The sequence below is a fragment of the Cnephaeus nilssonii genome (assembly GCF_951640355.1).
Source record: "Cnephaeus nilssonii genome assembly, chromosome: 5".
NCBI classification, from domain to species: Eukaryota; Metazoa; Chordata; class Mammalia; order Chiroptera; family Vespertilionidae; genus Cnephaeus; species Cnephaeus nilssonii.
This window is the reverse complement of record NC_137076.1, coordinates 78503046-78524982: the sequence shown is the minus strand read 5'-3', so window position 1 is coordinate 78524982 and position 21937 is coordinate 78503046. Positions and strand designations below refer to the sequence as shown.

At 40.7% G+C, this 21937-nt stretch overlaps 2 protein-coding genes across 3 annotated transcripts in view; both read left to right on the top strand.

The window, feature by feature from the left end:
• Positions 1–21937, top strand: part of KLHL3 (kelch like family member 3) — a 209228-nt gene that overhangs the window by 64217 nt on the left and 123074 nt on the right. The gene's annotated exons all lie outside the window — the stretch shown is intronic.
• HNRNPA0 (heterogeneous nuclear ribonucleoprotein A0) lies at positions 16401–21160 on the top strand. The gene has a single exon (XM_079771954.1). It carries the CDS (start codon positions 16809–16811, stop codon positions 17715–17717), a length of 909 nt encoding a protein of 302 aa, XP_079628080.1. The 5' UTR covers positions 16401–16808; the 3' UTR covers positions 17718–21160.

Sequence of the window (21937 nt, the reverse complement as noted above, 5' to 3'; positions counted from 1 at the left end):
ATTCCATCTGATCTAGTGATTCATTTAGGATTGATGTTTCTTGCTGATTTTTTGTTTAGAGGATTTATCCAGTGGTGTCAATGGGGTATTAAAGTCCCCTATTATGACTGTATTGCTGTCGATCTTTCCTTTGATATCTTCCAGAAGTTTTTTTTAATGTATTTGGGTGCTTCTATATTGGGTGCATATATATTTACCAGAGTTATATCCTCTTATTGAATTGCTCCTTTTAGTATTATGAAGTTGCCTTCCTTATCTCTTGTTATGGCCTTCATTTTAAGGTCTAATTTGTCAGTTATAAGTATTGCTACCCCAGCTTTTTTTTTTTTTTTTTTCATTTCCATTCGCCTGAAAATTTTCTATCCCTTCACTATCAGTCTGTGTGAGTCCTTTGTTTGGCGGTGGGTCATGTTTTCTTATCCATTCAGCTACCCTATGTCTTTTGAGTGGAGCATTTAATCCATTTACATTTAAGGTTATTATTGATAGGTACTTGTTTGTCATCATTTTTATTCTTTATGCCTGTGTTCCTTCTTCCCTTCCTATTTCTTCTTTTTACAGCAGTCCCTTTAGCATTTCTTGCATTGCTGATTTGGTGGTAATAAACTCCCTTAGCCTGTTTTTGTCTGTGAAGCTTCTGATTTCAACTTTAATTTTGAATGATAGCCTTGCTGGGTAGAATATTCTTGGATTCAGTCCCTTGCTTTGCATCACTTTGTATATTTCATTCCATTCCCTTCTGGCCTGATGTGTTTCTGTTGAGAAATCAGTTGATAGTCTAATGGGAGATCCCTTATAGGTAACTTTCTGTCTCTCTCTGGCAGTCTTTAAGATTCTTACTTTGTTGTTGGTATTTGCCAGTTTAATTATGATGTGTCTTGGTGTCAGTCTTTTTGGGTTCATCTTGTTTGGGGCTCTGTGAGCTTCTTGGACTTGTGTGAGTTTTTTCTTCCCAATATCAGGGAAGTTTTCTGTCATTATTTCCTCAGACAGGTTTTCTATTCTTTGCTCTGTCTCCTCTCCTTCTGGCACCTCTATTACGCAGATGTCTTGTTTCGTGTTGTCCCAAAGCTTACTTAGGCTCTCCTCCTGCCTTTTAAGTATTTTTTCCAGTTGCTGCTCTGCTTGGGTGTTTTTTCCTACCTTGTCTTCTAACTCACTGATATGGTCCTCAGCTTCTTCTAGTCTACTCTTGATGCTTTCTATTGTGTTCTTTATTGCAGCTATGTCATCCTTTATTTCTTGATTCGTCTTCATATCCTCTTGATTCTTACATGTTGTTGAATTTGTCTTCCAACCTTTTCAGCATCCTTATGACCTTTGCTCTGAATTCTTTCTCTGACAAATTGTTTGCCTCCATTTCATTTACTTCCTTTTTTGGTGACTCCTCCTTTTCTTCCATATGGAGCTGTTTCTTTGTCTCCCCATTTTTGCTCCTCTCAGGGTGTCTGGTTATGTGGCTCACTCTCTACCACGTTGACCAAAGGCACAAAATATAACTCTACAAGACATGACACAGAGGAAACAAAACATGAATGTATTCACAACACCGATAACCCCAAATAAAGGTGACCACCAGAGAAAAGAGAATTAGGGAAGAGAAAAAAGTGCAAAAATGATATTGAGAAAAGGAAAAAAAGGTAAGAGAAAAGAAATAGCAGAAAAAAATAAGGGGGAAAATATACACGTATGGGGAGAAAACTCCACAAAACCAACAACTAAACCAAAAAATGGAAACAACAAACACCCAAAAAAAAAAAAAGAGGAGGGGAGCTGAATCTGAGGAGGCAGAGCTTATTTCCAGAAGGTAGGGTAAAGGAATTGAATGAATGAGGGAATGGCCATGATTCAGTATAGAGGAGGTAGAAAGAGAATGAGTGTATAAGAAGAAAAGTAAAAAGCAAAGTACTCAATTAAAATAATAATAATAATAATAATAATAATAAATATATATATATATATATATATATAATTTATATATATAAATAAAATAAAATTTCCCCTTTAATCTATCTATATATTCATCTGTTTTTGGAAAAGGACAATAAAGAACAGATAGGCCTGAGTTTGGTGAGTGAAACTAAAAATGAAGCTATTAGTAGAAGAAGAGAACAAGCGAGGATAGGAAAAACAAAAGCATAAAATAAAAAACAAAAACAAACAAACAACAACAACAAGAAAAAAATTGGCTATCCAAGAAAGAGAAAAGAGAAAGGTGCATGAACTTGGATCAGGGGAGAGGAAATTAGATATATGAGTAAGCCAACAGAGACTACTATAATAGTAATGTGTCAATAAAGCAGATAAAGAAGATCAATTTTTAACAAGGCGTAAAAAGAAAGGAGAGAGAAAAACTAAAGCAGGAACAGGAGAAGAGAAACAGGATGAAAAACAGGGACATGGGAAAGAAAGGGTTGGCATACAGGAAAAAATGAGATAGAGTAAAATAATGATAAAAAAATAAAAATAGAATGTAGAACACTTTCTGTCCATGGATTGTCTCACCAGCTGTGTTTAATTCTACAATTCTGGATGGACGTTATTCGATTCAGCTGTTTCTTCTATCTGCTCTGTGAGAAGGCGCTGGGCCCATTTGACTATTCGGTCATCATTTTGTCTCCCCCTGGACAAACTTTTTTTTCAGTCTTATAAAATTTTTTAAAACATAAAATTGTTTTCTTGAGACTAAAAATGGCCAGAGTAGGAGAATGCTGCACAGACATGCTCCCAGGAACAAGCTGGAATTACAACTGAAATATGGAAAGGCTTCCTGAATAATCAATGGAAAACTCACAGGAGAGAACCCTGATACCCAAGGACCGAAGATGGAGACTGCATAGAGACTGATAGGAGGAGCAGAGGTACAAAAGGGCTGGCTGGGCACCCACAGATGGAGAGATATCTCAGCTGTGTGTGTAGGGGGGGTGCCACTGAGAACTCTGGGATCTAATCATGAAGGTGGGCTCCCCAGCAGAGAGCACCAAACTGAGGAGGGTACCCATATAACACCTACCTGTGAAAAGCAGTGGGGTTCTGTCTGCCAGGGAGTGGCAGCTGAAAGTTCTCTTAAAGGGCCAATGCACAAAAATTCCCTGTGGAGCCACCCACCTTGCGCTCTGGCAGAGGGAGGGTGAAGTGGACTGGAGCTGTGAGAGCAGAACCCAGGACTGGGGACTCGGGATAGAGCCCAGAAGGCAGACACCCCAAGTTTCCTGGGCTGAGTCATTCCCTCACACAGCAGAGGACATCTTTCCCACATAGACATCTGCTTTGCCTCGAGGGAAGACAGTCGACACACCCTATTAGAAAACACCTTGCCCTGAGGCCACTTAAGAGATTAAAAGTAACAATTAGCCTCCAGGCAGAAGAGACTGCCCACCTTGTTGAAAAAACTCTTGCCACACCTGAGGACGATTGCCTGGGGGCAATTCAACTCAGAATCCTATTAGTCTGTAGACAGAGGTGGTCTTTGGAAGCTTTGAGTCTTTGTCGGATCCAATTAGTCAGAAACAACCTTTAACACTCTCCTGCACTAGAGATTGAGAGGTATAGAGGATCTACTAAAACATAGTCACAAACCCAAACCGACAACCAAAATGAGGAAACAAAGAAACAACCCCCAAATGAAAGAACTAGAGAATTCTGCAGAAGAAGAGATAAATGAAGCAGAGATAAGAAATTTATCTGAAACAGAGTTCAGAGTAATGATGTTAAAAATGCTCATCAGTATGCAAAAAGATATAGTAACTATGAAAAAAATAACAGTCCGAGATAAAGAATAACATAACACAAATAAAGAACACATTGGAAGGAATACACAGCAAATTAGGGGAGGCTGAGGATCGAATCAGTGAATTAGAAGAGAGTTGAAAATATCACTCAATTAGAGAACCAAAAAGAAAAAACAATTAAAAAACAGGAGGACAGCTTAAGGGAGCTGTGGGATAACGTGAAACATAACAATATTAGAATAGGTGTGCCAGAGGAGGCAGAGAGGGAGAAAGGAATAGAGAAGGTGTTTGAAGAAATAATGGTAGAAAACTTCCCTAACCTGGTAAAGGAAAAAGTTATACAAGTTCAGGAGGCACAGAGAACCCCAAACAAGAAGAACCCAAACAGACCCACACCCAGACACATCATAATTAAAATGCCAAAAATTAAAGACAAAGAGAGAATCTTAGAGGCAGCAAGAGAAAAGAAAACTGTTACCTATAAAGGAGTTCCCATAAGGCTGACACCTGATTTCTCACCAGAAACTCTACAGGCCAGAAGGGAATGGCATGAAGTACTCAAGGTAATGGAAAGCAAGGATCTGAGACCAAGATTACTATATCCAGCAAGGCTATCATTCAAAATAGACGGTCAAATAAAGGACTTACCAGGCAAGAAAAAAAAAAAAAAGGCTAAAGGAGTTCATCACCACCAAGCCAGCTTTACAAGAAATGCTAAAGGGATTGCTGAGAAGAAGAAACACAGAGAGAAACCTAGCCATACAAAATTAAAATGGCTATAAATAAGTACCTCTCAATAATAACCCTAAATGTATATGGATTAAATACTCCAATCAAAAGGTGTAGGCTATCTGAACGGATACAAAAACATGACCCAACTATATGCTGTCTACAAGAGACCACCTCAAAACAAGACACACACAGGATGAAAGTGAAGGGATAGAAACGGAAAAGAAAAAAAAAAAGATGGAGTAGCAATACTCACATCTGACAAAATAGACTTTAAAAGCATCATGCTAAGTGAAATAACCCAGTTGCAGAAAGATAAATATCATATGATCTCACTCATTTGTGGAATATAATGAACAACATAAACTGATGAACAAAAATAGAGCCAGTGGGGGAAAAATATTCTAGAATATAATAGAAGTAATCCTGTTATTTGCAGACTAGAGGCCTGGTGCATGAAATTCATGCACGAAGGGGTGGGTGGGAGGAGTTTCTGGGGAGGTGGGTAGGAGGGTTCCTCAGCCCAGCCTGCAACGATGCCAGCATCCCGTGCCCTGGCCTCTGGCAAGAGGCCCCTCCTTCCCTCCACACAGCTGGGGCGCGGGATGCTGGGCTTGCATTGCCCCCAGAGGTCCCTCCCTCCTTCCACGTGGCCGGGGCACGGGACGCTGGGCTCATGTCTCCTGGGCAATGCCGCCAGCATCCCTACCTGGCTGCTATGGGCGCCGCCATCTTTGTGACGGAGTGATGGTTAATTTGCATATTACCCTTTTATTAGATAGGATTTTTAATATTTCCTACAACTTTTTTGATATCATACTGTTAGTACAGTTTTGGTAATATTATTATACTTAAATCCTTTTATTCTTGAAATATTAATGTATATTGCATATAATATTATTATATGTAAGATCATTTTTCTTGAATAATTGGTGTTTATTGCATGTAACATCATATTTAAAATTGTTTTCTTGAGATATTAATGTTTATTGCATGTAACATTATTTAAGAATATTTTTCTTGAAATATTGAGGTTTAATGCATGTAACATTTTTATATTTAAAATCGTTTTTCTTGAGAAAAAAAAAAGAAAACAAACAGTGTTCCTTTGAAGGGAAAGGTGAGAATTGACAGGAAAGTTGAGAAGAATTAAAAAAATTGTTTTCTTTATTGGGTTGTAAAACATTTTATGTTTTTCAATATTACTTTATTATCAGATATACTAGAGGCCTGGTGCATGAAATTCGTGCATTGGGGGGGGGGGGGTTGTCCCTCAGCCCAGCCTGCACCCTCTCCAATCTGGGACCCCTTGAGGGCAGTCAGATATCCCTCTCACAATCCAGGACTGCTGGCTCCCAACTGCTCACCTGCCTGCCTTCCTGATTGCCCCTAACCGCTTCTGCCTGCCAGCCTTATCACCCCCTAACCACTCCCCTGCCAGCCTGATTGATGCCTAACTGCTTCCCTGCCAGCCTGTTTGGCCCTAACTGCCCTCTCCTGCTGGTCTTGTCCTCCCCAACTGCCCTCCCCTGCTGGCCTGATCGCCCACAACTGCCCTCCCTTGCAGGCCTGGTCCCTCCCAACTCCTCTCCCCTGCTGGCCATCTTGTGTCCACATGGGGCAGCCATCTTTGACCATATGGGGGCAGCCATCTTGTGTGTTGGAGTGATGGTCAATTTGCATATTACTCTTTCATTAGATTAGAGGCCTGGTGCACAGGTAGAGGCCAGCTGGTTTGCCCTGAAGGGTGTCCAGGATCAGGGTGGGGTTCCCTTGGGGCATGGGGTGGCCTGGGCGAGGGTCCTATGGTGTTTTGCAGGCCGGCCACACCCCCCGGTGACCCAAGCGGAGGCCCTGGTATCTGGGATTTATTTATCTTCTATAATTGAAACTTTTGTAGCCTTGAGCGGAGGCCAAGGCAGGCCAGGGCTGCTGAAGCTTGGCTTCCTCCATCGCTGGGGGCAACTCAAGCCTCCTGCTCTCTCCAGGTCCATGGCTGCCGCCGTTTGTTGGGATTTATTTATCTTTTATAATTGAAACTTTGTAGCCTTGAGTGGAGGCCTGGGCCGGCCAGGGTGTGTGGAAAGCTTGGCTTCCTCCATCGCTGGGGAAACCCAAGCCTCCTGCTCACTCCATGGCCGCAGCCATCTTGGTTGGGTTAATTTGCATACTCACCCCTGATTGGCTGGTGGGCGTGATGGTTAATTTGCATATTGCTCTTTAATTAGATAGGATGATTTGCCAATATTTTCTCCCATTTCAAAAGTTGTCTTTTTAAAAATATATATATTTTTATTGATTTCAGAGAGGAAGGGAGAGGGAGAGAGGGAGATAGAAACATCAATGATGAGAGAAAATCATTGACCGGCTGCCTCCTGCATGCTCCCCACTGGGGATCCAACCCACAACCTGGACATATGACCCCGACCTGGGACCCTTCAGTCTGCAGGCTGACTCTCTATCCACTGAGTCAAACTGGCCAGGGCCATAAGTTGTCTTTTAATTTTGTTGATGATTTCCTTTGCTATGCAGAAGCTTTTGAGTTTGATTTAGTCCCATTTGTTTATTTTTACTTTTGATGTCAAATCTAAAAATTCATTGTCAAGATAGGTGTCAGGGAGCTTACTCAGTATGCTTTCTCCTTGGAGTTTTATGGTTTCAGGTCTTACATTCAAGTCTTTAATCCATTTTGAGTTATTTTTTTGTGTATGGTGTAAGATAGTAAGTAGTCCAGTTTCTTTTCTTTTTTCTTTAAGTTTTCAAATACATGTTTATTGTACTATGGAGCCACATTATACTTAAAATTTCAGAAGGCATTTAGGTCCAGTTTCATTCTTTTGTAGATGGCTATCCAGTTTTCCCAATACCATTTACTGAAGAAATTGTCCTTTTTCTATTGTATATTCTTGGTTTCTTTGTTGTAAATTAATTGACAATATGCATGACTTTATTTGTGGACTCTCTATTCTGTTCCATTGATCTATGGACTTGTTTGTATGCCAGTACCATACAGTTTTGATCACTGTAGCTTTGTGATACAGTTTGAAATCAGGAATTGTGATGTCTCCAGCTTTATTCTTCTTTCTTAAGATTGCTTTGGTTATTGGTGGTCTTTTTTTGTTTCATACACATTTTAGGATTGTTTATTCTACTTCTGTTAAAAATATCATTGGAATTTTGATAGGGATTGCATTGAATCTATAGGTTGCTATGGACATTATGGGCATATTAATAATACTAATTCTTCCAGTCATGAGCACAGAATATCTTTCCATTTATTTGTGCTTCAGTTTCTTTCAAAAATAGCTTATAGTTTTCAATGTACAGATCATTTACTTCCTTTGTTAAATTTATTCCTAGGTATTTTATTCTTTTGGTGCAATTTTAAATGGGATTGTTTTAATTTCTTTCTAAATATTTGTTAATTGAATGAGTGAATGATTTTGAACTCACGTCAAAACAGAATTCTGAATCAGGATAAGACTGATCTAGGCAATGAGAGGAAGAAAAAGGAGCCAGAAATATCCAATCAGTGTGTTTCAAATGGATTATAGGTATGCAGGAGATGTTAATCCCCTCAGTTCTTTTTTTTTTTTTTTATAGAATTCTTTTGTCAGTTGTCTATATATCTACATTGACTTTTTCTTTTTCTTTCTTTTAAAATATATTTTATTGATTTTTTTACAGAGAGGAAGGGAGAGGAATAGAGAGTTAGAAACATCGATGAGAGAGAAACACCGATCAGCTGCCTCCTGCACACCCCCTATTGAGGATGTGCCCACAACCAAGGTACATGCCCTTGACCGGAATCGAACCTGGAACCCTTCAGTCCGCAGGCCGACGCTCTATCCACTGAGCCAAACCGGTTTCGGCTCCCCTCAGTTCTTGATATCCTCAACTAGCAACACCGCAAGCAACCATCTCTGTACTGAACTCCTCAGAGGGCATTCGTAATGGAACAGTATCTGACCACAAGCCCCATCATCCCTGCAAATAGCAAATATTTTGAAGGATAGCTGGCATTTGCTGCTCTGAGGCAAGGTGCTGAGTGTAGGCCAAGTAAGTCATCTATCAGGAGTCAGCTGCTGCCTATTGAGGACAAGGGAGAGTGGAATCAATGGAACACATAATGATCCAAGAGTACCAGAAGTACCGTATTTTCCGGCGAATAAGACGACTTTTTAACCCAGGAAAATCTTCTATACGCCCAGTCGTCTTATACGCCGGAAAATACGGTATAGTGTATGCTTGGTCTGGAAGATGAAGCAGAGAGGCTGGGCAGAGGTTCCTGGTGGGAACAGCTTGGGGCGATAGCCCTGAATTACTGTATATCAGGTACTTTTGTCTCTGCAGCTGAGATACACTTTTGGTGGGATATAAGGGTAATTACAAGGTAACTATTATAGTACTTGCGGTCCTGTGCACGAAATTCATGCACATTAAAAGGGAATTAATTAGAGGAAATATTTTAATATTGCTATTTGCCCTTTCTCTATAATAGAAGTGTCAGAGATGAAAGAAAATTAGTAAAATGTATATGAAAATCTTTCTCCTGTCAGAGTCTGGAGCATGCTGTGGGACCCAGAGTCAAGTCTCCACCCACACACGTGTGCCTCAAAATCGCGCAAGACCCAGGCCCAGCCGGCCCTACCCGCATTGGGTGAGATCCAGACCCGGCTGGCCCCACCCCCATCAAGCCCCTCTGGGTGGGGGGAGGGCCGCAACCTCAGGTCTCCTGTCAAGCCCTGCTAGGCGAGGGGTGTAGCTTAAGGTCCCTTGGTGCACACCGGGTGGGGGGTGCAGCCTCAGGTCCCCCGGCGCACCCTCAGGTCCCCCGGCCTGGTGCCAGGGCTGGGGGTGTGGCCTCACGTCCCCTACCCCAGCCCAGTGCCACACAGCCTCAGGTCCCTGCTGATTGCTCATTATGGCTTGTTATGGAAACCCCGTCTCCACTGTGGGCACATCCATCTTGTGACAGCATGAAGGTAAATTTGCATATTACCTCTTTATTATATAGGACTAGAGGCCCGTTGCAGGAAGATTCCTGCAAGAATAGGGCTTCCTCGGGCCTATTCCTGCAAGAATAGGGCTTCCTGCGGCTGGAAGGAAGCAGAGAAGGGAGGCCCATCTCTGTTGCCTCGCTCCCCTGCTGTCTCCGCAGCTTCGCTCCCTTCTGCAGCGCTTGACTTCCTTCTATGCTTCAGTCTTCAGTCTTCTGCGGCTGCGTATGCAAATTAACTGCCATCTTTGTTGGGTTAATTTGCATACTCACTCTGATTGGCTGGTGGGCGTAGCAGAGGGACGGTCAATTTGCATGTTTCTCTTTTATTAGTGTAGATAGTCTGCAAATAAGAGCCTCTTCATTATTTTAAAATTCTTGATAATGAAAAATTTTATTGAATTTGAAATCCCTTTGCATTGACACAAGAAATTTTTACCATTCTCCTCCTCTGTCAGTAATCTCCACCCACTGGACTTCTTTCTTCCTTGGAACCTTCACACTAGCTGTTCCCTCTGCCTAGAATGTGTTCAATTACCAGTAAAAGAAAAGGCAGAGGTATATTTTTAGTGTATAAATTCAATTGTGATTTATTTTAAAATTATTAAAATATATTAAGTTTTCATCCACCTAAGCATGAATAAAATTTCTTGAGGATGGTAAAAATTGAAGAGATTATTAAAAATCTTGATCAGGAATTGCATATGGCCATTTTTTAATATAAAACTGGTCTCATTCCTCTCTCTCTCCCTTTCTCCCAAAACAATGCAATAAAAAACCATTAGGTAGGGCTGAGCAAAGTAGGCAACTACATTGGAGTGTGGAGGATGGGGGTGGGAAGGCTGCCTGGCATGGGGTATCAGAGCCTGAGTGGAGTGAGAGGGTGTGTATCAGGGGGAGGATGGTAGCAGCCTATATGGTCATTGGGAGCTTGAGCGAGGTGAGAAGGTTTTCTGCACAAGATTGTGGTGATAGTAGAAGCCTGGCACGAGGTTGATGGAACATGAATGAAGTGAAGAGGGCATCTAAGTTGGGGTGGAGTCCTAGTTCAGTGATACATGTTGGAGCCTAAGAGGAGTAAGGAGAGTGCTTGCTGGCCTGGCACCAGGTGTCAGAGCTTGATTGGGGTGGGGAAGGAATCTCTACACAAGGGTGGTACTGGCCTGGCCTGGCCTGGGCTATTAAAGCTCAGCAGGATGAGAAAGGTATCCACATGAGAGGGAACTCCAGCAACAATGATGGGCCAACACTATAATTATGTCTGAGCAGTGTAAGGAGGACATCTTTGTGAGAGGGTGGTGGGCAGGGCAGAAAATTGATTCCACACAGGCAGGACTGAGCTAATAAGTAAATATATTTAGAATAATGGCAACCAGGTTTTTGACTGTCAGAAAAAAAGATATAAATATGGAAATGGATACAAACTAGAATGAATTCTGTGGTATTGGATTGGAATTGGAGGTAGTGGTGTGAACCAGTGGTTTGATTGATTGATTGGTAGATAGATGTAAAAATAAATGTAGATGTAAATGTGTAGATTATATACATGTAATGTACATGTATACATAATGTACCGTATATATGTGTACATACATATATTCTCTTTCTCTGACTGGGAGCAGCAACAAATAGTAAGGAACACATCTAGTGCCCATAAATTGGTTTCTAAGTACCATTCTTCACTAAAAGGAACCAAGACTCCTTGGAAAAATAGCTAATTCCAGGGCAGGGAAAGTCCAAGATGAACATGAAATATCTCGTTAGGCCAGCAAGCAAAAAGTGCTCAGTGAATTACGGGGACATGTCAAAAGAACAGAGAAGTCAGCTTGGATGAGTTCCCAGTGGCCAAATATGGGCTACTTACAGCATCAAAATAACGATAATAGCAAATTACAACCCATTAAAAAGTAGAAATCCATGAGTCCATATTGATATAAAAAATGGACAAATAATTGGGGGAAGGATAATTAATAAAGGTAGAAGGAATGATTGATTTAGAAACTTTTACTATTTCAAAAACGTAATAGTAATAATTAATTCAGCCAAGAAACATCAATGAATACTAAAAACTAGTGGATGAAAGATTGATGAGGAAAGAGGTATTATGTAATCTCAAAATACCTCCTGACAAAACAGTAATGAAACAAATAGAAATCATGTGTCATCTGAAAGAATGTAATATCATTTTAGTGACATTCCTGCCAAAAGCACATAATCTTAATCTAATGAGGAGATATCAAGTATACAGATTGAGAGAGATTATGCAAAATAACTGGTTTTATAATCTTCAAAAGAGTCAAGTTCATCCGAGCCAAGGAAAGATTGATATACTATTATAGTTCAAGAAAACTAAAGAGACAAGACAACTAAATGTAACATGTTATCCTGAACTAGATCCTTTTACATTCTTGGGGCCATTATCAAACTTGAATAGGGCTAGTGTATTAGTTGATAGTAATGGATCAATTTTCTGGTTGTGATGGTGGTATTGTGGTTATGTCCTTACTTGTAGCACTTATTGACTAAAGTTTTAGTATGGGCACTGGGGCATCAGATGGCAATTTACTTACAACTTTTCAGGAAAAAAAGTTATTTGTACTAGTGTTTAATAGTACAGAATTCTGGCAGCAAAATAAAATAGATTTCAAGTAAATTAGGGTGTGTATATAGCCAATCCCAAACCACTTCTATATATACTGAGTGATTCCAGCCAGTGATTATCATATAGAATAGGTTTCTCAAAAAGCATGTGATTCTTGGTTTTGTAGCTGATAATCTCATCATTATACTTGCTCATATAAATCTTGGCTATTTTTTCTATTGTTTTCCTACTTTTAGTTGGAAAAAAGATGTGCATAATTTTCTTTCTCATTAATGTGCTAAAATTATAGTAAATATAATTTAACTTAAAATGTTTAGATCCTGGTGATTCAGAAAGGCTTTATACATAATCTGAACTCACTGAACAACTACAACTAAATACTACTCTTGAAGCTTACTGAATAAGACTAACCTGTTCTTTCCTCTGTTCAGTATGTACTTAGAAATGAGGAAGGACCAGATTCCTGAGGACTCAAGATGTATATGGTAGTATGAATGTTGCTTCACCCACAGATAGGAGTATAGAACACTTCACAAATTAAATCTCATTCTGAGTTGCCATTTTTTAGGTTGATGGAAATTTGATCTCAATCAATGTGATTTTTTTCTCTTTTCTGTTGTAAGTTAGGAAGAGAAGCTTTGTAAATTGTTACTCACATGCCCAACTAAACTATAGGCTGAAACAAGAAATTGAAAATGGACTTAACAGGTAAAACAAGATGAAAAATTTGATTTTCACATTGATTTGCTGAAGGAAATAATCAAAAAATTTGAAGTTCTTATTGGACTAAGTAAAAACAATGCACTAAAAACAAACAAAAAACAAAATGAAAGCCATAAAATTCAAAACCAAAAGTTAATTTATGTAATTTAAATTTTTAAAAAATTATTGTTTAAAGTATTACATTAATTTATGTAACTTTAAGGAATGTAATTCTGTCACCCTGTTATGAAATTCATAGATAAAATCTGGTGTAATCTTGCCTAAAGAAATCCAGTGAGGTCTCATACCTCTGAATATGGATACTGAAAGCACTTCTTTTCTAGGTGGATGTAATAGCTTGCCAGCACTGTCATAACAAAGTACCACAGACTGGTGGCTTAAACAACAGAAGTTAATTTTCTCACAGTTCTGGAGGTTCAAAGTTCAAGATAAAAAGTGCCAGCAGGGATTCTTCTGAGACCTCTGTCCTTGGCCTGCAAATGGCCAAACCTCTTGCTGCCTCCCCCTCCTCCTCCTCCTCCTCCTCCTCCTCCCTCTTCTTCTTCTTCTACATGGGAGTTTATTTAAAAATTTTTTTTCAGTTGCAGTTTACATTCAATATTATATTGTATTAGTCTCACCCTTTTCTTATAAGGACACCAGTCCTATTGGATTCAGGTCATACCCTAATGGTCTCTTCAGATACTTTATCTTCAATTACAGTTACATTCATTAGAATTTGGGGGTAAGGGAAACACAGTTCAGTCCATAACAGGGCCCTAAATGCAAAAACAAAAACAAACATTCTTGGATGTTTAAAACATTGATTAAAAAAATAATTGTTTCTTTCTGGAAATATTGATGGTCATAGTTTTCCTTTTCTCCCTCAATTATTTTTTTTCTCCAGTTCGCTCTTTCTTTTTCTAAGTATAATTTAGGAACATTAAAATACAGCCTTTTAGTGTGAAGTTCTGTGAGTTTGTAACCACCACATTTAAGGAGATTTTTGTAATCAATCTTGCAGGAAGGATGAAAACCAAAGGTTGTCTAAATGTCAGTTAATTTTTACATTTGTATGTGTGTGTGTGTGTTGGAAGGCTGACACACCTATAGGCAAAGTAAAGTCAAGAAACAAACTCAGGCAATGATTTAAAAGGTAAAGTAGGTAAAAACAAGTTTGTCTCCCTGAGTGATCTGAGGGGAAGAAAACTGACTTCATCATTTAAGTGTCCCTACCTTTACCAATCTAATCTCTGAAAAGAATCTAACATTAAATTATCTTATATTTATCCTGGCTTCCTGAATATCTCTTCTATATGTAAGGCTTATACCAGACATACACCTCTGTGAAGCTTTCCTACTCAAGATAAATTAACCCATAATGGATCCCCAATTAGGTGATGTGGAGGATTATTTTTAAACAATGTAGGAGAAAACTGTTACTTTATTTTTATTTATTTGTTATATATTTTTTTATTCATTTCAGAGAAAGGGAGAGGGAGAGATAGACATCAATAACGTGAATCATTGATCGGCTGCCTCCTGCATGCCCCCTACTGGTGATTGAGACAGCAATCCAGGCATGTGCCCTAGACTGGAATCAAACCTGGGACTCTTCAGGTCAGCAGGCCAATGCTGTTACTTTAGAATTTACAGATTACATGGGAAAATAAGTTATGGCCTTATTTTCTTTTCTTCAGAATTCATCTTTTACTGTTTTAACATTTTTTTGGATGATTCTAAAATGTATTCTCTCATCTTAGCAATAGTCTTGGGTATCCCAGAAAACATTGCACCATGAATATCAGTGTCCCCTTAAACATTTACAACTATGTTCATCATCTTCCCCACTCCCTCCAAAATAGTTTATTGTCTTAGATTTTCTAGTTGTACCGTTGCTGTATTTTAGGCTTCCAGATTCCAATCACTGGAATGCTTTTTATTCCCCTCATTCTTTATCATTAATCATTTAGCAATCCTGACATATATCTGACTTTTTTTTTTTTTAAACAAGGTAATAGTTTCCTATTGTCCTTCTCTCTTTTCTAGTGACACTTATACTTTTCTAACATGCTATATACCATTCTTTATTGTCTGGCTCTTCCTGCTAGAACATAAACTCCTTGATGGCAGAGATTTTTGTCTATTGTTTACTGCAATATTCTCAACACCTGGTATAGTATTTGTTAGATAAACTGAGCCCTTACTATGTGCCAGGCAGGCACTGGGCTCTTTGTCCCCAAACCTTATTCCAAATGTAGATAGCCTTTCTATATACACTTGGAATAATATTTAAACTCAATATAAAATTCCAGACATTCATAATATCAAGGGCCCTCTATCTTGTATCAAAACCTGCTCCAAACTGGTCCCCTTGAAACTTATGTAGCTTTGTCTCCTCCGGCATTTGCTCAGATAAACTCCCTATAGAAATCTTTAGTCGTTGACTCTGAAATTCAATGCAACTTCCACCTCTTTCACAAATCATTCCTCTTCTTCAGTATTTACCACATGGTTGGGGGGGGGGGGGGCTCTTGGTCACATAATGCCTCAGCTTATGTCCCACTCAATGTATCTTGTTTGGCACACAAAGGTTCAATAAATAGAAGCCATTATAATTTTCTTGCATTCCCACCTTAGTGAGGCAAGTATCAGGGGTGCGTGATATTTGTATATAATGTTCATGTGTTTAACAACCTCAGCTTCCAGTCTGGTATTAAACACCTTTAAGAAGGTAACGTTTTAGAAAGGAAGAAAGCAACGTATATATAACGTAAACTAAACATATAAAATGTCTTCACTTAAATAAAATGAAAACGTCTGCTGTGGGAGTGCGCGAAGGGAGGCAGAGAAGGTCGTCGCGGGTGGGCTTCACGGACGGCCCAAGGGTGGCCTCGGCTGTGCAGTCTGAAGCCCTTTTGGCACATCGCTCTCCTTCACAGCGCCTGGGGCTCGCTTCCGCGCAGGGCCACGTGCCAATGTTTAGTTTAATTGCGCATCGGGCCCACTGTAAACGGCCAATAACCGCCATCCCCGGCCAGGCCTCTACCTCCCATCTTTGTGCGGACGGGAGGGGCAAGGGCGCCAGGTGTAGCGCGAATACATCCCGGCCCCCAGTCCCAACAGTCAAGTTTTAAAAAACCCGCGCGTGGCGCCCCAGGCCGCATCCGTTGGGAACGGCCCCCAGAGTGCCTCCGCTCATCGCCCCTCCCAACCCCCTGCAAGCCCAGGGCGGGAGGAGGTGTGAGGTTGCTGGCAGGCTCCGCACGTCGGGGGCGTCGGGGCCGGCGCGCTCCGGGGTGCGCGCCCGTCCAGCGGCTGCAGAAAACGGAAGTGGGTGCGAGCGGATTACGGTGATTGGCTGAATTGACATGTCTCTCAAGGGGCTGGCGCGAACGCCACTGCGGAGTTGGGCGAGGGGACACGGAAAGGGGAGGGGTAAAATCACTGGGAACAGCCGCGGTGCTGGGGGCAAATGAATCGCGGAGGTGCGGGGAGTGCAGGGTTGTCTCTCGTCAGGGCACACTGGAGAGCTCGGAAGTAAAAGCGGGACGGTAGAGGCAAGGCAGGAACGGAGCAGGCCGTGAGCTTGATTAGACCGCGGAGGGCGGGGAGTCTGTGGTCCAGAGCGGCGCTGCGGCGCGGTAGGCGGGACTAAGGAGAACAAGGCGGGGATTGGCGGGTAGCCCTGGGCTGCCGTACGTCGGCGGTGACGCACGTCTCGGGGAGGGTGCGCGCGCGTTCAGCGGCCTCTTTGTGTGGTGCCCTGATAGGGGATCGGAGGTGGCGGTGCCTGTGGCGGTAGCTGCGGCCTTGTTGTCTTCCAGTCTCCTCGGCTCGCCCTCTAGCCGGCATCTCTCCCCTTCCCTCCCCCTTCCTTTTTTCCTCCTTCCCTCCCCTTCCCTCCTTCCCTTCCCCGTCGGTGATCGGCGGCGGCGGCTCCAGCAACGGCTGGGCCCGGTCTGTGAAGAGGCCTTAGCCAACGATAACGGCGACGGCGAAACCTCGGAGCTCGCAGGGCGGGGGGAAGGCCCGGGCCTTGGAGATGGAGAATTCCCAGTTGTGTAAGCTGTTCATCGGCGGCCTCAATGTGCAGACGAGTGAGTCGGGCCTGCGCGGCCACTTTGAGGCCTTTGGGACCCTGACGGACTGCGTGGTGGTAGTGAACCCCCAGACCAAGCGCTCCCGTTGCTTCGGCTTCGTGACCTACTCCAATGTGGAGGAGGCCGATGCCGCCATGGCCGCTTCTCCCCATGCCGTAGACGGCAACACGGTGGAGCTGAAGCGGGCGGTGTCCCGGGAGGATTCGGCGCGGCCCGGTGCCCACGCCAAGGTTAAGAAGCTCTTTGTCGGTGGCCTTAAAGGAGACGTGGCCGAGGGCGACCTGATCGAGCACTTCTCGCAGTTTGGCACCGTGGAAAAAGCCGAGATTATTGCCGACAAGCAGTCTGGCAAAAAGCGTGGCTTCGGCTTCGTGTATTTCCAGAATCACGACGCGGCAGACAAGGCCGCAGTGGTCAAGTTCCATCCGATCCAGGGCCATCGCGTGGAGGTGAAAAAGGCCGTCCCCAAGGAGGATATCCACTCCGGTGGAGGTGGAGGCGGCTCCCGGTCGGGCCGAGGCGGCCGAGGCGGCCGGGGTCGCGGCGGTGGTCGTGACCAGAACGGCCTGTCTAAGGGCGGCGGCGGCGGTTACAACAGCTACGGTGGTTACGGCGGCGGCGGCGGCTACAATGCCTACGGAGGCGGCGGAGGCGGCTCGTCCTACGGTGGAAGCGACTACGGTAACGGCTTCGGTGGCTTCGGCAGCTACAGCCAGCATCAGTCCTCCTACGGGCCCATGAAGAGTGGCGGCGGCGGCGGCGGAGGCAGCAGCTGGGGCGGTCGCAGTAACAGTGGACCTTACAGAGGTGGCTATGGCGGTGGGGGTGGTTATGGAGGCAGTTCCTTCTAAAAAAAATTTTAATGTCTGGGATTGACTTTAGGGGTAGCTGTTTTCAACAACCCTAGGGTCAACTCCTGAGTTCCTTTCCCTCCCACCGCCTTCCCCATTTTGCCCTTGGGGGAGCCGCTTCTAAGGCTGCTTACCCTTAGGGGTATTGCCCTATTTGCCTGCCACCTCTCGTCTCTCCCTTTGAAGATGGACTCTGCCCCACATACACATTTTTGTGTTAGTTATTGATGGACTCTATTTTTTTATTATTACTTGGACCTTGGTCGTTTTTATACTAGCAAAATGTCTTGTTTTAATTTGTGTTTTTTGGGGAGGGAGGGAGTGAACTTGCTGATTCTGTAGCAACACCTGGGTGGGGGTTGGGGTGGGGGGTTAGTTTACTTTGTTGTAAGGACTTGATACCTGGCTACAGCGTTTTCTATGAAATCTACTTGGATCCCATGCCTGAAATTTGGAAGCATATGTACAAAAATCATTTTTACGTTTTATTTTTAATAAATCATTGTGTTTGACCGTACATGTCTAACATTTTTTTTTCTAGGATCCATTCCGTACCGTTTTAAGGGATATTAGTTGAAAATTTTTCGTGTTAATTCTTAATTTTGATGTGTACTTAGACAAACTTTTAAAAGGTCCTGTGGTTTTTATTTTTTTCTGTTGCCCTGCTAGTGACGTGTTGAATTTTATCCCTTTACAGGCAAAACTTTTGAAATGGTGGATGCGGCTTTTTAGAATCTTTAAAATTTCTGTGCATCCATCTCTTGTACTTAAAGGATTTGCATATCATCTTGACATGATTGGTTACTTCTTTCTATGAGAATTTACTTCAAAGTATGTACTGTGCAGTTCTAAAATATTTTGTGTTAAGCATGTGTTTTCATTCATATATAAACTGTTTAAAAATTTTCAGATGGCCTAGTTTCATCCCTCTTATTGGTTTGTCTGTAAATGAATGGTTACAATAAGGGTTATATTTTACCCTCTAAAAATGCATTTTTGTATTTTCAGAGCAGGTTTAAACGTTTTTTTTCCTGTAGCTGCTGGCCTCATGGAAATCCTTCCCCCAGTGTTTGTAGCGCCATCTACTGGCAGGATGCCATTATATGGGCAAAATTTGTTTAAAAACTTGAGTTTAGGACAATTGCATCAGATTTAGAAGTTTTGCCATCAAAAATCTGTGCAGACTTGGTTACACATTTACTTGTAACTAAGGTGGGCTTTACAGGAATGTAGTTATGAGTCCATATCACAATTGCCCTTTTTACATGAGATTTGAAAATGTAAACTGCTATGCATAGCTTGGGCAATGGCCCCAAATTGCTATGACAACTAATGAACCAGCTACTGTACTGGTTTCTTAGATGCAAGTTGTAAAGCAAAATATCTGTATTCTGCTTGGTTAACAAATGTATATTTGTAGCCCTTTCATGCAATAGATTTCAAGTTGTTGTTTATAAAAAACAAAACAACGATATAGGAGAAAATTATCTTCCTGGATAGAAATATAGAATAGCAACGTTTATGGAATAACAAATAAAGAATTCTTTACACGATTGAGTGAGAGTATGTATAACCTGGTGGGTGGGTTCAGAATACCTGTTAATCTAGTACATTGAATTGAATGTTATAAAATATTTGGCTTCAATTTTGCTGCAGAAAGCCGTGCTAAGAAGCTTTCTGAAGGAGATTATTGGACTTAAAGGGATATTTTAACATCTGACCCCTTTTCTCTTTTAGTTCTTGTCACTATATTTTTTAAGATGCTTGCCAAATTTTTTCCCCCTTAATTATCAGGGCTCTACTCTCAAGGGGAAGAAAGGTCAAGATTGCTAAGCTAGGTTATGGCTGTTCAGTTGTCACTTTAACAAAGGGTAGCTGATGCTTGGTACAAATATCTAAGTGTACTTTTATGGCAAATGGGATAGATGTTTTTGCACATAGAGTAAACACAAGGTATTTTGCTCTCAAATGGTTCTACAGTTTACTTAATTTTTTTTCGCTTTTAGTGAAACCCTGTATGTGGGCTTTATTTAGTAATTTGGTCCAGTGTTTTGGGGTTCTGTAGGGTACAGAGAATGATATGCCTAAATTTTTTTATTATAATTGTCATTGTTCATCTTTAACTCAGTTTTAGTGGAAGATCTATTTTTTTTCTGGGATTAGACCATCTTTTGGAGGGTTTTCAAAGGGATAAGATTGTCATTTTTGAATTCCAATATAGAGACTTCTAAAATTATGTAAAAGTAACTTCTGTTTGCTAGAAAAGCGACTTAATGTTCTGTTTAAGGTATATTAATACTTAGCTATATTGTCATGTGTGTACCTTTACAAATTTCTGTAATTTGGACTGGTATTTACTCTTTTCAGAATTCCTTTTGTCAATTTTTATGCAAGCATTTTTGGCATGTGGGACTTTTATTGGGAGAGGGGGCAACCAGTTGTATGTTTTGATTTCTTTCATTTATGAATACAATTTGTTTCTCTATTGTGAAAAACTTGCATATACAGTATTTTTAGTATAAATTCAGTGGTAATCATTAGTTAAAAGTGGTTTAAAAGGTCTTTAAAAATCGGTAGTAATTTCAAATTTAAAGCTTGCAAGTGGTAATTCATAGTGGTAACTATCAAATTAGGATGATAATGGATTGTTTCCTATGAATTAGTGATTTGGAACAAGATTTCATATTTAAATCTACTTCACCATACATTTTCGTTTTTAAACAAGGTTAAAAGATTGAGGATACTTGAGAATTTGGTATTTATGATTACTTCTCTCAAGAGCAGAAGTGACAGTGTTAGTTACTTGCTTTGTAGCCTTATTTACTTTTTAACTGCTAAATTTTCTGAAATTTAGGAATTTGCATTTAAAAATGCCTGTGTTTTTGCTGATTGAAAATGGGTGTTTGGATGTTGGGTTGATTTGAACAGAACTGCATCTAGACATTATGCATATCACCTAAAAAAGCAACATTTGTACTTAGGGTACGTCTCTTCCATTTTAACCAATTTTCTGAGTCAGTGAAGATTTTGATCACTGGGAAAAATTGCTTCTATTTCCATTTCAAATGCCCTATTTTGTTTTCTTCTGAAAAAGCAACGAAGATCACCTCTAAACCAAGGGAGGACAATGCTTTTTTTGCTTTTTCCTAGTGTTTTACTAAAGGTTAATTTAATGTGCCTTTGTCTCATACTTTTTATTAAGAGTAGATATACAAAAATTGTACATTTTTTCCAATTAAAAAGTCCCTTGAAATAATAAAGCTAAGAAACATTCTGCTATATGCTATAAGTGTTGCATAACATTTGGATTATACTTTAAGTCACAGAAAATACCAGTATTACAAGGAAATAGGAAATTCAAAAATCTTACTGAATCTTGGGGCTCTGGTGTATTTTTGAAAATAACTTAGAATTAACTGCTTATAAACCACACTAAAGAAGTGAATAAAAATCCTACCTATGTGAGCAAACCTACTTCTCTAGGATAATTTTTGTTAATAGGTATACATATTCAGCTAGATCTTTTTTTAAATCCTCACCTAAGGATGTGTTTTTATTTTTTAGAGAGGAAGGGAGAGAGAAAAATATGGATCAGTTGTCCCTGTACATACCCTTCGAACCCACAACTTAGGTATGTGTTCTGACTAGGAATTTAACCCGCAACCGGCCACCTGGTCAGGCCAGCTAGATATTTTTGTGTGCACTTAACGTTAATTTTTAAAAAATAAGTTTATTAGTCCAGTTTATGTGTATTCTCCCATATATGTCTGTATACTGTTGCATAATATAGCTATACCACAACTTAGAAGATTCCTTTATTGATTAATATGAGTTTTCTTCCATTGCTGTTAGGAATAATGCAGTGATTATCATCAAATATATACTTGGTTGATGAAATAGCTACCTCAGTTAAATGTACTAGATAATGCAGCAGTTGTCTGGTGTAAGTATTTTTCAGTTCTCAGTATAAATGTAGAAAAAGGAACATACTCATTGGTGGCTTTTTTAAAGCTTTAGGGTAAATTCAATTAAAACATTTTACTGAAAATTGTCAAAGCTAGATTATATATAACACAATGACTTTTGTCTTCCCTTTTTGTATTCTCCAATAGCTTTACTGCAGAGATATTTCCCAGTTTTTCCATATGATGTCTGCACATAAGACTTAGATAGCATTATTTACTGTGTTGGCTATATGCTTTGCACTGTTAAGCACTTTG

Excerpts from the sequence above, each read along its gene's own strand:
- HNRNPA0 (XM_079771954.1), top strand. The coding sequence starts at position 16,809 with ATGGAGAATTCCCAGTTGTGTAAGCTGTTCATCGGCGGCCTCAATGTG.